The 20838-nt window shown below is 33.1% G+C and overlaps 1 protein-coding gene across 4 annotated transcripts in view; it reads left to right on the top strand.

Annotated features, from left to right (window-relative positions):
- The window catches only part of LOC118204558 (uncharacterized), a 140506-nt gene that overhangs the window by 71080 nt on the left and 48588 nt on the right, over positions 1-20838 (top strand). For all 4 annotated transcript variants that reach the window (XM_085810786.1, XM_085810783.1, XM_085810784.1 and 1 more), the window contains 2 exons: positions 2398-2727; positions 5204-6055. In XM_085810786.1, coding sequence (XP_085666912.1) covers positions 2398-2727; positions 5204-6055 — 1182 coding nt within the window. The remainder of the gene's footprint in view (positions 1-2397; positions 2728-5203; positions 6056-20838) is intronic.

Genomic DNA, 20838 nt, shown 5'->3' with positions numbered 1-20838 from the left:
GGTAGCACCTCTTGCAGCAAAATATGATAACATAAGTTATTTGTACGTGCAGGTAAGAGGTATGTGCATATGAGGTAGTTGTTAACAATACCTGCCCACACATTCTCAGAGAAGTGGGTTTGGAATGCATGTGGATGTGTGCTGTGTGGATTATGAGTTGCCCACACGTGCATGTTGTGGTGATTGAAGATGACGTCTTGTGAAAAAGTTACCTCGTGTGTGAATAGCACATCCGATGGGAAATCCGCCTGCGCCGCACACTGCTGCAAGAACCTATGACAGAAATGACCTCGAAGAGGGAAATCTGTCTCTTGCAAGGCTTGTCTCTGCAAATGGTTATGGATGCAAACCATTTTCATGCGATACTCTCCAAAAGGTGGAATCACTCAGCTGCAGACGGCGTGCAATAGCTGAGGTGATTCATGCACAATGTTCAAGAGGATTCTTCAATGCGAGGTTGTCGTGCACTTCTTCCACTCCTAGTGTCAGAGGTGATTTCAAATGAACCGGGTTCCATCAGAGACTGATGCAACCTCTCGAACATTGCGTGCTTCAGCATATGCCTGTTTGGAAACCATTTCTGGTACAACTGTAGCGCTGCTCTGCTGTTCCCATTAAGCAGCACCATACATGAGATGCATGTCAGCTTTTTCCCTGTGTGTAAACTCACCCATGTCACGCTCAACATCAGAGTTGCGAATGATCCTCTGATGCATCGGATCGTGGTTTGTTCGACTCACTACCGCCCTCTACTGCTGCATTGCCAGCCAATCACAGCTGTAGTTCCTATTACTGTTAGTGTTCCCTTTTTTAACATTTATTGTGAATACTGTATTGCTGCAAAGAAGCACTTTGCATTGATTTTGTACATAAGCACATTTTCCTCTTGTGTCGTTGTTTTGCATTCCTGCCTTAACCCGTCACTTCAGACCCTACATTTCTATACAAAAAATGCATGTTTTAGTACGCTCCACCACCCACCCCTCCAAGTTTGTCCCATGATTTATGAAGTACTCTGTAGAGAGAGGGCTTTGAATTAGGGAAACATAAATTAGAGCACTTTTTATTTAAGTTTTTATTGTATTTGTAGCTTATTTAATGGATTTTTTTTTTCATCTTCATTACTACTTTGCTTTGGATATAAATTTTATTTTTATTGAAATTTATTTCATATTTGTTTTTTATATTTAATTTTAATTTTTTCTTAATATTTACATATATACAGTAATATATACATATATACAGGGTGGGCCAAAGAAGAGCTACTAATGTTAAACACGGATAACTCTTGTAATAGTAATTTATTTTGATTAAATTTTTTATACATTAAATATATTTTATGGAAGTTGTGAAATATGACATCAGACAAATGTCCACCATTTTTTTCGCTACAGAGATTGACTCTTTTTTACATGTTTTCCATTACACCACGTAATGTTTCTGGAAGGCTCAGTATTTCATCTTGAATATTCTGCTTCAGCTGTCTGATAGTCTCTGGTTTATTACCATACACTTTGTCTTTTAAATATTCCCATAAAAAAAAGGTTTCTGCTCTGCCATTGGCCGCACAAAGTTTTCAATCATTGTTCTGTAAGAAGCTTCGAAAATTGCTTCTGGCATTCCATCCTCATTCTTGAAGAAATATGGGCCGATAACTTTATTGGGCATAACATCGCACTAAACAGTACACTTGAATTAAAATATTGCCGATATTTATGCTGCTTCATAACAATTGATGGTTGACAAGAATAGAAAAACTCATAATTTTAACGCATTGTTTTGTACTGTGTGGTTCTATAATAGAATTGCAAGAATACAATTATAACCTACAAAAAGAAAAAAATAATTATATCAATTTTTTTTTTTTTTTTTCATTTAACATTGGTAGGTCTTATCTATTTATATATTTAACAACTCTATTCGTAAAAAGCAAATTTAAAGTTAATTAAATTTTGAATGAAATTGAATTACAAATAAATGATTAATTATTGCAGCGAATTAATCTACAGTATCATTTAAATTCTAAGAGCATATATAAATCAAGTGCAAGTATCAAAATCTATGAATATAATTCCAATAATTTTTTTAAATCTTAAAATAATAAGAATCCAAAAATGTGTATATTCATATATAATAATATATAATAATATATTATATAAAAATGTGTAGTGCATCTTATACGCCGTCAAATAAGGTAGATGTATTTGTGCTCTTTTATTTATTCCTTAGCTCTTTTCTCCTATAGTGATTTTTATTTCTTAGAAACAGAATAATGTTCATTTATTTTATGCAGAATTTGTACATATTTTCTCTCTTATAATCTTAGTCTATCATTTTTTTTTACTTAATATATATATATATATATATATATATACATAGAATTCTTTGGTCTTTTAGAAGATGAAGAAATGGATGAAGAAAACTTTCTCAGGAAGTCTAGAAGGCTTAAGAGAAAACAACACAATGAGTCAGCTGAAAATCTTCAAATAGAAAAGAATCGTAAATTATCCTCCAGTATCAATAAATCTGCTAAAAAAATCAAACTTTGTAAACAAAGTGCATCAAAGAAATACCCCGAAAGATTAGCTAATAACAATCAACTCTATAAGGCTGCAGCATTACATTTAAGGAATGGTAACCCTGAAACAGTTTCGTCCATTGATGTGTTAAAACGTATTTCACCTAGGATATTAAAAAAGAAGAAAGTAAATTATGTGGAAACAAAAGGTAAGTACCACTTTGATATTGATAATTTAGCACCTGATAAATATGCATTTGAATATAAAAAGAAAAACAGAAAAGAAATGGCAAAAAGGAATGTGTTTTCTTTGGAAACAGGTTACAGAGGAATCAGATAAAAATGCAGGCTCAGTTATGTTTATTAACACTAGCTTCTTGAAGCTTTCTCCCTACCTAGAAGTACCAACGGCTTGGCAAATTAAATGTATATATCAAAATGCAAATGCTTTTTATAATGCTTTTAAGAATATTAATTATACTTGTTTAAGAACTTCTTTAAAGAATAACAGATTATTTTTATAAAAAAATAGATATTTATAATAAATTTCAACTTACCCTTAATAAAATTCATTTTGTAGCTTTTCGCAATTTTTGCACAACACAACTTTTCCAATACCGGAAGTGCATTTTCCACACATATAATATGAAAATTTTTACACACATCGCTGGTTTTGTTGTTACAAAGTCCAATCTGGCACTGATGTCTTTTCTTCGAGAGTCTATTGGTAGAGTTGGAAATTATCTGGGACAGTCTTGTGCATTTTCTTCTGTTTAAATGAAGCAGTCTTAACTCCTCTGTTAATTGAAACAAGAAGCTTTGCCTTGTAATATCTTTATCATTCAATTTATGGTAGATAACATAGGCATTCGTTCCTGCTGAATCCAACATATTACAGAAGACATACACAGGCCAGCTACGTGAAGCAGCCCAAACAGAATATTTATGCGTCATCTGGCCAAGGATATCAACTCCACATTTGGTTTTGTTGTAGAAATCTACTGTTTCTGAAAGTTTCTTCTTATTTTGTGAGGCTACATTTACATTTGGATGTAAAGTACTTAGCAGCAGGATATTTTTATTCCTTTTTCCCTGATAGACCATCATTGTAGTTTCACCATTCTTTAGCAAAACTGTTTCAAATAGCCGGGATTTGATTACCTTACTTCATGCAAAATTCTTTTCAATGTCTTCTTACTGTGCCCACAATACTTGTGTTTTTCATTTTAAATCTTTTAGTGTCACTATAATTATATATCAAAAATAATTGTCCACAGTCAAATTTCTACCTGAATTCATATAATGGTTTTAGAAGACACATTACTACATTTTCAGGAAGACTCGGTTTTACTTCCTGATGTATCTTTTCCAAGATATGGAAAAGCATTGTACATAAACTTGGAGTCTACATCGACTAGCATCCAAAATTTGATTCTGAATGTGTCTGGTTTATTTGGTATATACTGTATAAACTTGCACCTGGCTCTGGATGAAAATATCTACTCATCCACAATTAGATTTTCTCTTGGCTTATAGAAAATCGTACAGTTCTGTACAAAGTTTTTCCAAATATCTGAAACAAGAAGAAACTTATGACTTTCTAAATGCTGAGTTGTAGTTGACTTCAAGTTAAATCTTGGATATTTCATACTCTCTTGAAAACATTTGCGAAACATTGTTTCCTGAAAAAAAAAAAAAAAAAAAAAAGAGGACCCAATGTACTATTCCACAAAAAATCATAATCCCTATCATTGCAACCATATGCTCCTCTTGCATAAATAATAGAAATAAAGCTTTTCTAAAGATATTGTCCAAATTTCTTCAATGTTCAAAACTGCCTCTGCTTCCATGCACGTTTTAATATGGCGTAACATCAATTCATCCACAACCAACCTCCAAGCACTCAACACATTTTCTCCGAAATTGCTCTTTGCATAAGACATTGGACCTGGCAATTCTTTTAGCACATTTTGAGTTCCATATTTCCTAGCTGTAGTTTTCCACAAAGAAAGGTGGTTTTTGAGCGAAAGGAAAGTATATCCTGTTGTAAATAATCAGTGAATGAAAGGAATGTGTACGCCAGTTGTTTTTCGAAGAGTGTTTTCTGAGCAAGATAACAAGATAAATCTACCCAGTATTCCTAGCAGTCAATATGACTGCTCGTGGCACTTTTAGGTGTAACTAATAATTTCTTCGTTAATTTTAATTTTATTTGATTCATATTGGGTACCAATAATTTTTTAGGAAAATCTAAAAATATGTGACTTCTTAAGGTAAAAGTTTTTTTAGGAATCCAAGGTGAAATGACTGCTCTGGGGCTTCTAGTGTTAAGAAACTTTCATCATCAGAACAATGTTCCTGTTGTTTGATAATGATAATAACATGACTGATCTGAGTCTCATCTGATGACTGATAATATCATGACTGATCTGAGTCTGATCTTTGAGTAATCTTCTAATACATAAACTGTTTTTATCAGAATTTGCTTTTTATATTGTATTCTGTAACTATTTTATATTTAATTTTTATTGTGAAAATAGTCTGTTTCTCTTTCTTTCCCTTGTAAGAGTTATGTATCCATTATCTTTGTTTGCATGTAGTGATTTTCATTACTTTGAAGCAGAATACTATCATTTATTTGATTTATTGTTTTAATCTATTTTATGCAATTCTTTGGTCTTTTAGAAGGAGAAAAAATGGCTGAAGAAAACTTTCTCAAATCTAGAAGGCATAAGAGAAAACAACATAATTCAATTGAAAATCTTCAAGTAAAAGAGAATCTGAAGTTATCTATCAGTGTTAATAAGTCTGTCAAGAAAACCCAATCTTGCAGAAAAAGTTCACAGAAAAAATACCCCAAAAGATCATCTAATTGCAGTCAACTGTGTAAGCCTGCAGTATTACATCCAACCAATGATTCCATAACAGCTTTCTCTACTGTTGAATCAAAACGTACTTCACCTAGGTTGTCAAAAATGGAGAAAATAAATTATGTTGAGACAAAAAATAAGTACAGTTCTGATGTTGATAATTTAAAACCTGGTGAATCTGTACTTAAAAAAAGAAAAAATAAACTGTCAAATAAGAAGACATTAGAAGTAGTGGCAAGAAGGTACGCGTTCCCTTTAGAAACAGGCTATAGAAAAAGCTTAAAATCAAATAAATTGGGTGGAAAACAAGCTTCATCAATGAGAAATTCTTATAACTTAAAAAATATTCCTGCAGATAGTTTAAGTAGTGAAAAGAAAAAAATGGCTATGGCTGCCTTATATGTATCAAACTTCAAACACCTTAAAAATGTTCCTGTTGATGATTTATTTAAATTAAAACCCTCAGAAAATTGTAAAGTGATTAAGACTGCACGAAAAGTTTCAGATAATCCGACTCTAAAGGGAATTAACAATAGTGAATCACCTTGTGCTCTTCTAAAAAAAGTACCTCATGGCATTTCAGAAAGGAACTCTAAAATCAGGATTTCTGATAAAGTAATTGAAGAATTTCATAGTAATTGTAACGAAATTCTACCAGATTGTAATGGTAAGTATGACTATGGAGCTTTAATTTTTTTATTATCTGCATGTAATTCTTTTAGTATTCTTTTCTTGCTAGTAAAGGAAACGAACATATTTTATGAAATACACTTCAGGTGCTGAATTGTTAATTTATGTTCAAGATTCAGCTGACTTTATTGGGTTTGATGTTTTTCATATAACTATTTTACTATTTTGTTTTAATCTGTTATTTACTATGATTTATACCCCCTGGAATACTAATCAAGTGTTCACTGGAATATTATTCAAGTATGTCTTAGCCTATCAGTGGCCGAGTGGTAAAATCACTGAACGCTGGTAGTTCGGTCCGAGGTTCGAATCATGCGAACGGGCTGGGCCTTTTCGTGGTTTTCCCCATGTGTAACGTGTATACCAGCCACTTTCCCTTAGAAAGTTCTCCATGAAGGCATCCCCTCTTTTGACAGATAGCCCTCGAGGCTTTGCCGTAATTACAGAAACCAAATCAAGTATGTCTTATCCCAGTGATGGCGAACCTATGGCATAAGTGCCACAGTTGGCACCTTCCTTAATCAATAATTGCAATAAAATGATACTGTGTAATTTAAATAAGTGTTTTAGTGTGTTCTTGAGCGTTTCACGTATTTATTTTTACTTACGGGTTACTTTTCACTTTCTTACGGCATGCTCAACTGAAGGGGTTTATTGAAGGGAAGTTAAGGAATTATAATTACCAGAAAGTTGGTTTTTACAATTATCTTTCTGAAACAAACCATCTAACAATGGCCAGCTTTCAAATTTCTCTGTTATTTAATCAAAGAGGTTGTGGGCATGTGGCCCCAGAAAGGTTCGCCACCGCTATCTTATCCTGGTTCTACTTTGGTAGACGGTTGAACGGATTTTTGGCGATTTACGTTGGCACGGTTTTTACAATCGCCAGCCATCTTGAAAAATGCTGTTTTTACGCATAGCAAAATATTCAAAGTAATAGATTAATTTTTTGTTAAAGATGTCGTTTTTTAAGATGGCAGGCAAGTGTAAATAAATACATTTGCTATGAGTATAAAATACTAAAGTAAGGTTATTATTACTTTCATATAGCAAAGAATGAGAATAAAATCACAGTGCCAATGTTTAATTAGATTAAAATATTTATTTTCAGTAACCAATCAGGGAGCTGATTACAGCTCGCTAATGCACAAATATTGTATAACCAATCAGAGAGCTGATTACATCACAGCTAGAATTAAAATTATTTAAATAATCATACATAATAAAATCATTTTAAAAAATGCAAAATTAAATTGTATTTTAATATTTAACAGCCATAAATAATGTTTAAAACATTAGATTAAATTTATAGATATTAAAACTAATTACTTTTAAAGTAAGGTGGCATCATTGATTACATCATCCACAACATAAAATTTCATAAAATATCATAAACAATAAAATTTTTATTTCAAATAAAAATGCAGAATTAAATTGATTTTTAATATTTAGAACCCATAAATAATATTTAAAACACGGAATTTATGCATAATAAAATGCATTATTTTTTAAATAAAATGACAACAAAGTATCAGTTACCATAAATAACTTATCCAGCAATGGGCTTACAATAAGTCGTATTACTCGCCAAAAAATCGCCAAAATCCGTGCAACCGTCTACCAAAGTAGACCCCTTATCCTATTTGAAGTTTGGTATAGAATATTTCCACGTAATTATATCTGTATTATATTCATATACAGTGCTATCATATTACTTTAAGTATTTTCATTTTCTATATAATTTAAATAGACTTGTAGTTACTTCAACACTTTTTTTTTTAGCCCGGTGGGCATCAGCCCAAAAGTGCTATTAATTTCGTTTTGGCATTTTGTGTTGATTCAATGTCGGTTCACTTTTAAAATTGTTGCCACCATATATTATCGCCCTGTAAGTTATTTAAAAAAATTAAATAATGAAGTATCTGCATAAATGTATGTTTCTCACATTGTGATAAAACAACGGTACCTAGAGCCATCAAATTTTGAATAATGTAATCTTCCACTGAATGTAAGCGTTTGTAAGCCCTAAGTTGGAATTTGAAATTCGTTTTATTATCGATTTCATATTTTGTAACACTTTAATGAATTGTTTGATAAACAAACTCAACGATTTCAAAGCAAGCAACACTGAACGGGGGAGGGACATTTTTATCTGCAGTTCGTCAGACTGTGTATTGGAAATTCTATAGATAAGCTCATTTTAAAATTATTTTGCAATATTGCTGTTGAATTGGATTTTGTGGTTTAAGTGCAAAGAACATGATAGTATTAAATAAATAAAGGTAACACACAAAACGTTAAAAAAAAAGTCCCTTTTGGCATAAACTCTCCCCCCCTTTTTTTTTTGTCTGTCGTGAGAAAGGAATATATGTAATTGGTACGAGATCTGTTTTCACTTTCATAAATTTAGAAAGGTTTGAAACTTATTTAATTTCATATAAATAACAAAAATAGAAAAGTAGCATAATTAGAGTAGAAAACTGAATAAAAATACTATATTTATACTCTTAATTATTCAGGTGTGGATGATCTGTGCATAGTGATTCCCATGCTCAACCCTATGTGCAAGAGTTTGTAAAATACAAACACATACAAGTCTGAGCATGCTTTAAAAATCTCTGAATTGTGCCTTTATGTTTTGTTTTAACTATGATCTCGTACAGTTTGTTCTGCCTGTAAATAGTTGAAGGCATAGTTTCAGCTTATATATCTTTATCGTATAAAAGTTTCGTACACATTTTCTTATCTTTTAAAAACAATTCAAATTTTAGAACTAAAATAGGAATAAAGAACATAACACTTAAGTTCACGAAAGTTGTTTTAACATTAAAACAAAAACTTGCATTTATTGAAAAGTTTATACAGGACAGGCAAAAAATTATATTAAATGCCCAGAACAGTAATATCTTCTATTGAAACTTTGTTGGACCTTCATCGACCAAAGAAGATCTGGATGCATTGATAAAATAGAACTTCAGAAATATGCATAGAAGTTCAACAAGCAATTAAATGTTCTCCTAAACCAAGTAGAATTGCCTTTCCCCCTTCCCCCCTTTTTTTAAACACATATAGTATGCATGAAAATTTATAGTTTGGATTATCCTTGTTTTTCAGTTACCATGATCTGCTTCTCTGCCATCAGCCTGGTTAACTGAAAGTAGACTGTGTTGTATTAAACTGTAATGACACAATTTTTTAATTGATGTAATGACATCTTTCCTAATTTTGAATGGAAAATATCAAAAGTGTAGATAATTTACTCTACTCCTGGATTTCAATATCAACTCATACTCTCAGATGAAATTTCTGAGAGACATTTCTTTCCACCAAACAAGATTTGGTATTTACATATTAGTTCACCATGGATTGCCAGATTTTTAGAATATGCAGAAATGTGGTAGCAGTTGAGCATAAATAAGTCTTCAGTTTTTGCCAGCAGCTTTGTCATTTTTGTATATATTCCTTTTATTTCATCCAGAGTTCCAAGCATTTGTATAGACAAATCATGACTTTTTTTGGGGGGGGGGGTCTGTTTTAAAATATTTGGCTGCATTTGGAATTTCTTTGAATCTGTTCTTAAAGTGGTTACCATGAGATTTATATATGTTTGACTGTGTAGCTAGTAACATACAATAAATCAGTATTCATGTGTCACCAGAGCAATTTGCTTTGGATATTATTGTAATTTGTGGTATTCATTTTGGTGTTTGCAGTTACAGAGTAGGTATTTTTCACCTGAGACATAAATGCATGCCCTTATATATAATTAAATTAACAGTATCTGTATACTCTTATTTTTAACAAAGATAAACTACTACTATAACTCTTATAGTATTTTTAAATTTTAACTTTATGCATTCAAAAAATTATATGTATAATAAGTTTTGAATGAAAATATTAAAAAGCACCTTTTTGCCAAAGCATTTATATCTTGGACGCTTTAGTATACTTTTTAAAATACTGAAATTCAGTGTCATAACTTTTCATCAGTTAGAAATTTTGGGAGCTTCACTTTGATTGTGAAATTGAAACATCTCTCATTTCTTTCATTTCTAACACAAAAAAAATATTTTTCTGAAAAATTAGCTCTTTTAGGAGTTGATTATTGACAGTCTGATTTATTATCTCTTCTTATTCACTTCTCTTCATAATGTGTTAAATTATTTATCTTTAAGGTTAAATTTTCACATTTTACAAGAATATTTTCTTTATTTTCGGTAAAGAAAGAGATATCTTTTTTGTTTTATTCAGTATGCAAAAGTATACAAAGGGCTGTTTGTCTGCTGTGTGGAATGCCTTTGTTGAGAACTAAGAGAAGCTGCCTTGTATTTAGTTTACACGGGGGGGAATCACAAAAGCTCTTATGCCGCCATCCCGTTTGCCGAGACATTAGATTAATCTTTCCATTAAGTATGCTGTTCTTTTGCTTTAAATATTTAATCATGAACAATTAATTACATTTTAAATTTTGTTTGACTAATTGATCAAGGACAGCATTCTGGTATGCAGATGCAGCTAATTTGACGCTTCTCCTGACTTTTCTGCTAAGGCAAGGATCCCCTTGTCTGGCTGTGCATATATGCATGTGGTTTTAGAAATCGAAAATTTCATAGATCTATAAGGTTATATTCGGTCTGATGCTGGAACTTGTAAGTAGTTGTATAACCATCCTAGACTTGTAGCAAGTTATTACTATGTCTAAAATAGCATTACAAAGGTTTCAAAAACATTTTTATTTAACTGAACTTTAAAACAGGTCATGGCTTGTGTTACAGATAACCACAACTCGTAGTGATACAAGTTAAATAATAGCACTAAAATAAAGTTAAATGTTGATTCAGTGGTCTAAGAATACATAGTTAAATAACTAAGCTATGAGCTGTCTTAATTAATTTACTGGTTCATAAGTTTAAAGTTTTGGCTGTGGAAGAATGCAAAGTCGATAATTACATTTATTTAGAGCTGGCTGAATTTGACAATGCTACATGAGCGCCAGGAATTCTGTCTCTCCCCAAGATCTAAAAGCCTTCAGCTTAAATACACTACATGCTAATTTGCATTTTTGTGAGGAATACAGAAATGCAGAAAAAGTTAAAATATCAAAATCCTAATAACTGGTTAGTTTAGCATGAGAACTTTACGTCTTTTCCCACTAGAATTTAAGTAATTGCAACAAAGATCTTTAACACTCTGAGCGGCCAGGGATTTCGCTAAGAAAGCCCAAATTTTCCAAAACTACTATGTGAACAAATTATTTTTTGATTCTAATGTAAAAACTCTTCTGGTATTTCATACCTAGATTTGTGTACTTTTGATATATTGCCTTAATTTGTTTGACATATTTTAATATGCACTTATATATACGTTCTTATAGATATCACAAAAAATATTCTAGGCCGTATATATATGGCCTTGCTGCTTAGAGGTTTAATGACCTTGCGAAGATTTGAAATTTTAAATGTATCCCACGAGTGAACCATTTCGTCTTCTAAAGTCTCATCTCCTTGTATGAATCTGGAAGAAAAAATAGTTTACTCTTAGAAATGTTAAAATTAACAGCTTTGAGCTAGCCATTCATAATTGCATTTTTTAGCAATTTTCCTTAAATTCAATTTTCTCAACTCTGGTCTCCAGCATTGTAATTTGTATAAATTTATAGTGAGTTTCAGCAATTACCTTCTAACCAAAATTCTACATTGTTAATAATAGTTGACATCTTGTGTTGACCCACTAGATGTTAAAAATATCCTGTTTCAAGAATGTTCTCACTTGAATTTTCATAAACTCTATGAGAATTGGCTGAAGAGCCTAACTTTTAACTAACCTCAGTTACACTATGCTAGATTTTACTTCAAATCAATTCATTATTATTTGCTAGCTTTTACCTTAAATTTACAATACTCATCATCACAACACCTTCTACAATACAGTTAATAGAACATCCTTCATTAATAAAAATATTAAAGTGAAATTCACAATATTATAATTGAAAAGGTACTCAGTTTGTTACTCATTAAGTACAGAAGTTTCTAACATTTATTTTGCAATCATGCCAAAATTTTACTCAAAACAGACTTTTGGACTAAAATCACATATTCATGTTTAACATGCAAAATAAAAATCCTTCATGATAATTGCATACATTAAACTGAAAAGCTTGTTGTTGGCTAAAACTAGGACATCCTCGCTTGAAGGGAAAATCAATATTAAGTAGCATCTGTTGCATCCTTACTAGTATTATAAATGCGAATGTGAGTTTGTTTGTGTGTTATTATTTCACACCTTAATTACTTAACTGATCATCACGAAATTTTCGCAAAATATTTTTGATATATTAGAAAAGGTTATAGGCTATAAAATGTCTTTGTACGACTTATTCAGAGACAGATAGGATAAGCCGAGATATTATTTAAAAACTACGTTTCTTGTACATTTTTCACTTACTTTGTTGGGTTTTTCCCTATTAAAGGGATTTGGCTACGTGCTAATTAATTTTTTCACTAATATCTATGGAACGGCGGTTAGTCGAGACACATAATCCCTGATTCCAAAAATTCGTTGGAATCCATCGATACCGTTCTCATTTTCGTACAACTTTAATCAGCTGAAACATTAATTAAAAACTCTAAAATGCTAATTTGAATGAGATTCAATAGCGACATTAGGGACTTTTTTCTTAGGTCTTCCCATGTGGGTCCAATAAATTGGTGATAAGAATTATAACTTTTGATTTAATTATCCAAATTTCTCGAAATTTAGAAATTTGTGTCGCACTCTGAATGATTGGAACATTTTGTCGCTTAATTATTTCAAGCTTAATCGCAGATGAAACGATACTTCACTTGCTATTATTAACAGGCTGCAATTCGAAAGCAAGCGAACGGAGGGGGCGGGGGTAGCTGCTATCCGATTGATTGGCGAAAAGGTCAAAGTTCATGGATTTACGCATGGAAAATCATTTAAAAATTAATAACTTGATTTTCTTATTAACTTACTTGAAACTATTATCAACATTTCGACTTTTGTGATATATTTAATGTTTTGTTTCGAATTTTTTAAAGATCTATACATTCGTTTTGTATATTTCTGTTATTGTTGCTTGAAAAATTGCATTTACATTTTATATTTTTTTACATTTTACTGTGTGCGATAACAACTATTGTTTTATCATTTTAAGGCACTTAAATGTTCTTTATTTTTTAAAATAACCCTTTGGTCAGGCATAAATACAAAATATCCACAGCCTATAGGTATTCAAGAAGGGTAGTATTTGCTGAAATCTTACGCGGAGTGTATTTTTAAAATTCACAGGGAGTTGAAACTTATTTAAGGACATCAACATGAGCGAAGCCACGTTTAAAGCTAGTAAGACATAAAATAAACTAAATACTAAAAAATAAGTAAAATAAGCGAAAGATAAGTGTAAAGTTGCTAAAATAAAGCAACTTTACACTTATCTTTTGCTTCTTTGGAATTCTCCTATCTGTCTCTGAATAAGTTCCTCCCAAAATGGAAAAGTACTTGTCTGGTGAAATTGGCTTCTTCTGTGTTGGCAATGGCTTTCCTGGTCTTCTGCCCATAGCTTGCATTTCTGCATAACTGAAAATATATCTTTCAGAACCATTCTGCCTCTCTCTGTGGATGGAAGCAATAATACCCATTCAAAACTGTATCCAGTTGTTTTTTCTTTTTTAAATCCAGAGTCCTCAATTGATCGTCGTTTACTTTCTATCGCCACTTTAGAAGATCTGGCAGGCTTTAATATAGCACAGCTAATTGTAAAACCTTTTAAAAAATACTGTTCTTTTGGACAAATATTTAGCACTTTGTGCCAAGAAGGCATCAGTGATGGCAGGCTTGAAAAAAAGTGTAGTAGGCATCATTTTAAAAATAATAATAATAATATTTGTAAATTATAAGGGGCAGCTTCTTTAACAAAAAATGTGGATGAACACATTGTTGATACTTATTACAGGGGGGGGACTGAAACATGTTTATATATGGTGGTTGTCTTTAGAGAAATGCTTATCTAGAATCCCTGACCAATGGAACCCACTCTTACATGTTTTATAAAGGAAAAATAAATGCTTCTAGAGTTAAGGTAAAAGGTTGTATTGAAAGTTATAAAATACCTAAAGTAAACAAAGATGTAGCTATTACTTCCACTGTTATAAAAGAGCTGTGAGAAAAAGAAACTAATTTCTACAATTGTGAACAATTTATTTGGCAATTCTCAAAATAATACCAGAAAATCCAAGCATATAACATAACATTAGTGGCACTTCCTTCTTATGAAAAGAAGGAAAAGAGTTTAGGCAATGTTGCCCATTGCTCTTCCGCCATTTGATCATTTAAATCAAAGGTTTTAAATGGTAACTCCCGTGAAAGGTAAATAAGTAGATAAGATCCCAAACTGACACCAAATATATAGTATCAGCAAAAGATCCCATCTCTAGATTCAGGGTGTCGGTTAAATCGTTAATTGGATGAAGAGCCAATTCAGTCCCTCCCAAACCACCAAACGCAAACGCTTGACCAAACAAGGGTGCGATGGTGAGTGTGAATAAAATAAAAATAAATAAATAAGTAAAAATAAATTAATTAATTAAATAAGGAGGGCAGAGGTACTTTCTTAAGCCAAATGGCCAGGTGGTGTATAAAGATTTGATATCTATTTCCAAATTATATTCCAAAACACAGCTATGAGAGGGAAATCCCTGCATATATATATATATATATATAAAAGAAAAAACTCAAAGGTTGTTTCAATACTTGTTTTTTGTGGTTTCAAATTCACCTTAACTGTAGGTGTTTAGTATACATCAGAAACCCTATTATGCCAGAGAGCCCTTTGTATAGAAGGGCTTGATCAAAGCTAATACGGTCAAAAGTCGTTAATCCGGACCTCAAAGCTACAAACTTTCTGCGCATGCGTAAACGCATATGCATAATACCTTTACGCATGCCCATATGCGTTTAATGTATAACGTACGGTATCAGCTAAGCTAAAATTATCTAATTATATATTTCAGTTAATGTTGCAGATTGCATTGTTCCTTAATCTTCGAATTGGATCCGGCTTATTATTTTTTGCAGACTGTTAGAACAATTTTATAAAAGTAAGCTTGAACTTTTGATTATGTCAAAAAGAATTTCCAATTCTGGAGCTGCCAAAGGATTCACAAAGCGAAAGCATGTTTCGATGTTCATCAAACAAAAAGTGGAATTACTGCAAAAAATGGATAAAGGCATTTCCTTTGTTTTTCTAATCATTCCGAAATCTGTTTATGAATTTCACGCTGCTCTGTGAGGGTGGGGGGAAACGTCGCGGTGCACAGTGAACTGGAAGTTGATCTGTCAGTACTATCCTTATCTTCAGGGCAGATGTTTTTATTTTATTCGGCTTATAATTCCTTACTAAATGTGGTATTTCATCTCGATGTACTCCGTCTTTGATATGATTTAAATCAAATTCCTCGCCATTATAAATATCACGAATACACATCAAATAGTTTTCTGGTTGCAATTTTCTAACTTCGACTATGCGTAATGTATGCTTTACACGCATGCGCGCGTTGAAAGAAATGTTTAATAAAGTACACAAATAAATATTAAACTTTTTTTTTTTTTTTTTTTTTTTTTTTGTTTGTTTGTTTGTTTGTTTTTGTAAATTTTGGTACTCTTTAAATCATAATTGCTCTTTATTTCATAAATTACGGTTTCATATTTTTTATTTTATAATTTCTGCATGCCATCTTGCCAGATTTAAATTGATGATCTATAATCCAGAATCGCCGAAGTCCCGACGAGTCCGGATTAAAGACTCTTGACTGTATAGGGAAACCCGAGGAATTTGTTTCTAGGGACAGAAAACAACGGACATCGTCCCAGGAAGTGAAAAGATGTTTCCTCTTCTTCTCCACAAGCTGGGCAGAGAGGAGATTCGACAAGACCTCATTTGTGGAGATGCTTGGCCAGATAAGCATGTCCGGTAACAATTTGAATTACCTGACGTTAGTTCTACTGAGGTGTATGTGTGTACCTGATAAGTTAAGTGTACTGAGCAGCAATTTAGAATGAGCACAGTCTGGTAGTTTAGACCATATATCATCATGTTTGTTCTTTATTCAGCTTCTTACTTCTTTTTTAACAGTTTGATATGAAACTGGGTAAAATGGTTCTGAGCCAGACATGGGTAGTTCCGAAGCATCTTTAGATACTTTATCAGCTAGTTCATTTCCAACAAAATCACAATGACCTGGGACCCAGACTAAACTAATGGCGTTATGGACCTGAACCAGAGAATTGAGATTTTGAGTACAGTTAAAAACACAGTTTTGTAACTTGACACGATTAGCCAGGGCAAGGATGGCTGATTGGCTGTCAGAGAGTATATATGTAGTCTTACCAACTGTATTTTTAGCTAAGAGCTCCTTGGCGACCATATTGATCGCCAGAACCTCGGCTTAGTAAACAGTTGTTAATTTACCAAGGTATAGATGAAATCTAATGAAATCTTCTCCAGATTCCTTGGTTCTTATAATAGCTCCAGCTCCGGTGAAGTTGGATTTTGATCCATCTGTGTAACATTCAATTGATCCTTTTGGAATTAGGTCAATTAGAGATTCTATCTCATTCCTTTTGGGTATATAAGTTGAGAATAGTTTTTCTGGAACTATTGTTTTAGTAATTGCATCTTTGGGCATATAGTTTATAGGGATCTCATTGCCCAAGTCCAGGCATATGTCAATGTGGCTTTTCAGGTGGCTTTTATGACTGAAACCTGTCCTTTGACACCATGTGCCATTTTTATTCAACCTATACATGGTTTTAATTGCTTCTCTGCTCAAGAATAATTTCAAGGGTGGAACTTGCAATAAAAAATGCAGCAGTATGGGTACTGTTTAAAGCCCCACTGATGCATAGGCAAGCAAGTCTTTGCACTTTTGTAGAATGTTTAAATGTGTGGTTTTGTTAATAACATTGATCCAGACCACGCATCCGTAAGAAAGCATTGGCCGGACTATGGCAGTATAAATCCATAGAGTAGATTTTGGGTTAAGGCCCCATTGTTTACCAACAATTTGCCTGCAAAGTACTAGTACATTTGTGCCTGTTTGTGCCTTTTCTTTTATATGGGTGATCCATGTGAGTCTACTGTCCAGGTAACATCCTAGGTATTTAACGCATTCCTTAAGTCTGATAATCTGGTTACCCAGATATAAATCTGCCAGTTTCCATTTCCTTTTCCACGGGAAAACTATGACCTCTGATTTTTCAGCAGAGAAAGATAGGCCATTTATTTCACCCCAGTGTGATACTTTATTTAAGATTTGCTGAGCTTGATTGTTCCAATATCGAAACCCTGTAGTAACACAATAAGGTCATCTGCATAAGCCTGTGACATGCCAGGTTCCTCCCGTAGAAGTACTAAGAGCAAGTCGAATACCAGGTTCCACAGGAACGGAGAAAGAATACCACCCTGTGGACAGCCTTTAGTAATATCTCTCTTTACCTCACAGTCAGTGAGACTAATGCAGATATTCTTGTTTTCTCTACATATATTAAAACAAAGAGTCTGTCTGTGTGTGTGTGTCTTTCGTTCGTGCTGCGCGTAAGCTAATAGACCCACGGCTACGAAAGTTGGTACATAGGTGCATCTAGACAAGGGCCAGTGCACCTCAAAGCGAGTTTTTCGAAATTCGAATTAGAATTTTTTTTATTTTATGTTTTGTGACAAAATCGCATCATTTTGAGATATAATGGGCTATAGGAAAGCGAGATTTTACTGTACGCACTCCATTTTCACATCGTCATGAAATGTAGGCACTTAGCTATTTTACAAACTTAAAATAAATTTCGTGTTTCAATAAATCGATTAAATACGAATTTATTTAACGAAGTGAGCTTAACATCTTTTCAACGGGATTTTTTCTAAAAAAGTTTATGTTTAAAAATGTACAGTTTATTATTTATTTATTTATTTATTTTTATTTTTTTTTTGGGGGGGGGGGACATGTTAAACTTTCGTCCTTGCGACTGCTTATACAAAAAGAATTTTGGAAAAATGATAATATTTTGCATTTTAAAAAAAATTTTAAATGAAGCTTCTGAGTACACTTCTCACATCTTTACAAATGTGATTTTGGCAACAATTTTCCTTTCTTGTTGTTGTTGATAGATTTTTTGATGAAATCACATCATTTTTAATAGTTTCATTCTTTTAGAAATATGGGTTTGGCAACAATTTTTCATCGTATTTCTTGTCACTGTTTTTAAGAGATTGGTACATTTCATTGCCATTTTTTTATATATGTAATACATTTTTATTGATGTTTTTTATAAAGTTGTTTTGCAGAGTAAAATTCTGCACGGAATTTTTTGTTTTTTGAGTTTCTTTAATGTTATTTTTTGCTTATTTCACTGTTTGTAAGATATTGAAAAGTTCTGCGTGAGTTTTTTCCTTCAACGGAAAGTTGGTTAATTTTTTTTTACTTTCATGTCCATAAATTAAGGATAATTCGGAGTCAAACGGAAATAGAACACTAAAATAAATATATTACCTGTAAAATCACTACACATATCTTCAAGAATCATATGCAAATTTTAGGAAATAACCAGATGACGCCGATGGTACATCACAATGACGAGAGTGTAGGAGAAGTGATACATAAGGAATACAGGCAAAGAAGTAAAATTGTTCGCAGGCGCTTTATAAGCATTTCAGTGCAATAACCGAATACTTATGACACAAAGGATGCATTTGGATGATTTTTTACGTGGTAGGATTATCGGTCGTCTGGAATGTGTGCGTACCCAACTGGAAGTATCAGACGAACTTGGAATTGCCCAGAGTGTCATCTCCAGGCTTTGCCAACGATTCCAAGATGATGGTAATGTGAGTAGACGTTACAGCACAGGTTGCCCCAAAGTTACAACATTGAATGAGGACTGTTTTTTGGCATTTACTGCCAAAAGAAACAGGCGGAGCACAGCCTCAGACCTATCTCGTCACCTCTCTTCAGCCACTGGTATGACAATTTCAAGGCAGACCGTGTACAGACGCTTAGGACAGATTGGTCTATATGTTCGTAGACCTGTCAGATGAGTTCCACTTACTGCAACTCATTGTCGCCTGTGTTTAGCCTGAAGTAGAGAGCATGCACTGTGGACACCGCAACAGTGGGCTTGTGTGATGTTTTCCGATGAGTCCAGGTTTAGCTTGCAGTCTGATTCTCGCCAGACTTTCATATGGAGAGCTCCAGGTACCCGTTACCACCAAGGAAACATCATTGAATGACACCGCTACGGTGGTGCAAGAGGGCTCGTTTGGGGTGGAATTATTCTGGGTTCCAGAACTGACCTGCACGTTCAAATTGGAACCATGACAAGCCAAATCTATCGGGACGTCATTCTGGAACAACATGTACGTTTGTTTCGGGGTGCCACAAGCGCACAATTTGTGTTTATGGATGACAATGCCCGTCCTCACCGTGCAAACATCGTAAGCGAATGCTTTCAATCAGAGGATATCACTCGTATGGACTGGCCAGCATTCTCACCGGACTTGAATCCAATGGAGCACATGTGGGATATGCTTGGCCGACGAGACACGACAATTATTTTTACGCTTAGTAAACAAACTTTTATCAATTTTCACAATGCAATCTGGTCCACCTACATTCTTGTTTGATTTATTTTCTATATCAAAGACACGTAAGTCACGCATGTAATTGTTCCAATCTATAACAGTTTTATCCGATAAATTAAGTTGCTTTTCACAAAATTTAATCAACGTCAATTCCTTGCACCAACAGTATATGAATCTCAAAGCTAAACAAAATGGAATTCTGCTTCCTTCAAACCAGTTGTCTTTTTTAAGTCCCACTTGCTGATGATGCTGTCTTAAATTACATTTCCAAAACGTGCGTTTACCAAAATAATGTTTCATATCATGCGAATTGGTACATTTTCTTTCTTTCTTTCTTTCTTTTTTCCTTTCCTTTTTCTTTTCTTTTCTTTTTTCTTTTTTCTTTTTTTCTTTTTTTTTTTTTTAGATATATATATATGTATATTTCGCTCCTTAAAAAATAAAATTGTATCTTCTGTGTTTGGCAAATCCCAAAGATGCATTTTCGTAGCACTAAAAAATGGTGTAAAAAATTATCAAACAAGGCAAAAAGAAATCCAAATCCTCTTTATTAGCACATCAGTGCAACTTCTGCTGCAGTGAGATTAATACACAAGTACCAAAATAAGTTTTATTTCCACACCAGAAGCTACTTCTGCTGAGTATGTCATTACATACTACATAAATTTCCATTCAACAATGAAGTGATTTTATATGCAAGAGTTGCAGATGTTTCTGCTGCAGCAAATGCATCTTTTTCACACCTCTCTAACAAATGCATCTTCCCCCCCCTTTTGTATTTGTGTAAGATAGAAGATTTTTCTGTCACAAAACAAGCAGAGTGAACGCGGGAAATCAGTCAAGCAGGAGAACAACGCGGGAAAGTTGTAGACACATCCACGTATGCACAAATTTATCTTCACTCATTGTCCATGGCTTACACCCCGGTCTCGCAAGTGTGAGCAAAATTCCCGTATTTTATGCCCTTTACGCCACCATCTGAACACAGCCTAATTAAAAAAAATTGCTCAACAAGGGAAACATTTTCCATTTCCATAAAGATTATCGTGTGAAGAACAAATATTTATTTTTTTGTCTTCAGACTGTAACAAATCCTTTTACTTTACTGT

Source organism: Stegodyphus dumicola, chromosome 2, assembly GCF_044657685.1.
Source record: "Stegodyphus dumicola isolate Sdum_Otavi_A_Nest chromosome 2, ASM4465768v1".
In the NCBI taxonomy this organism is placed as follows: domain Eukaryota; kingdom Metazoa; phylum Arthropoda; class Arachnida; order Araneae; family Eresidae; genus Stegodyphus; species Stegodyphus dumicola.
The sequence above is the reverse complement of the archived record's forward strand: the minus strand, read 5'-3'. Positions and strand labels throughout refer to the sequence as shown.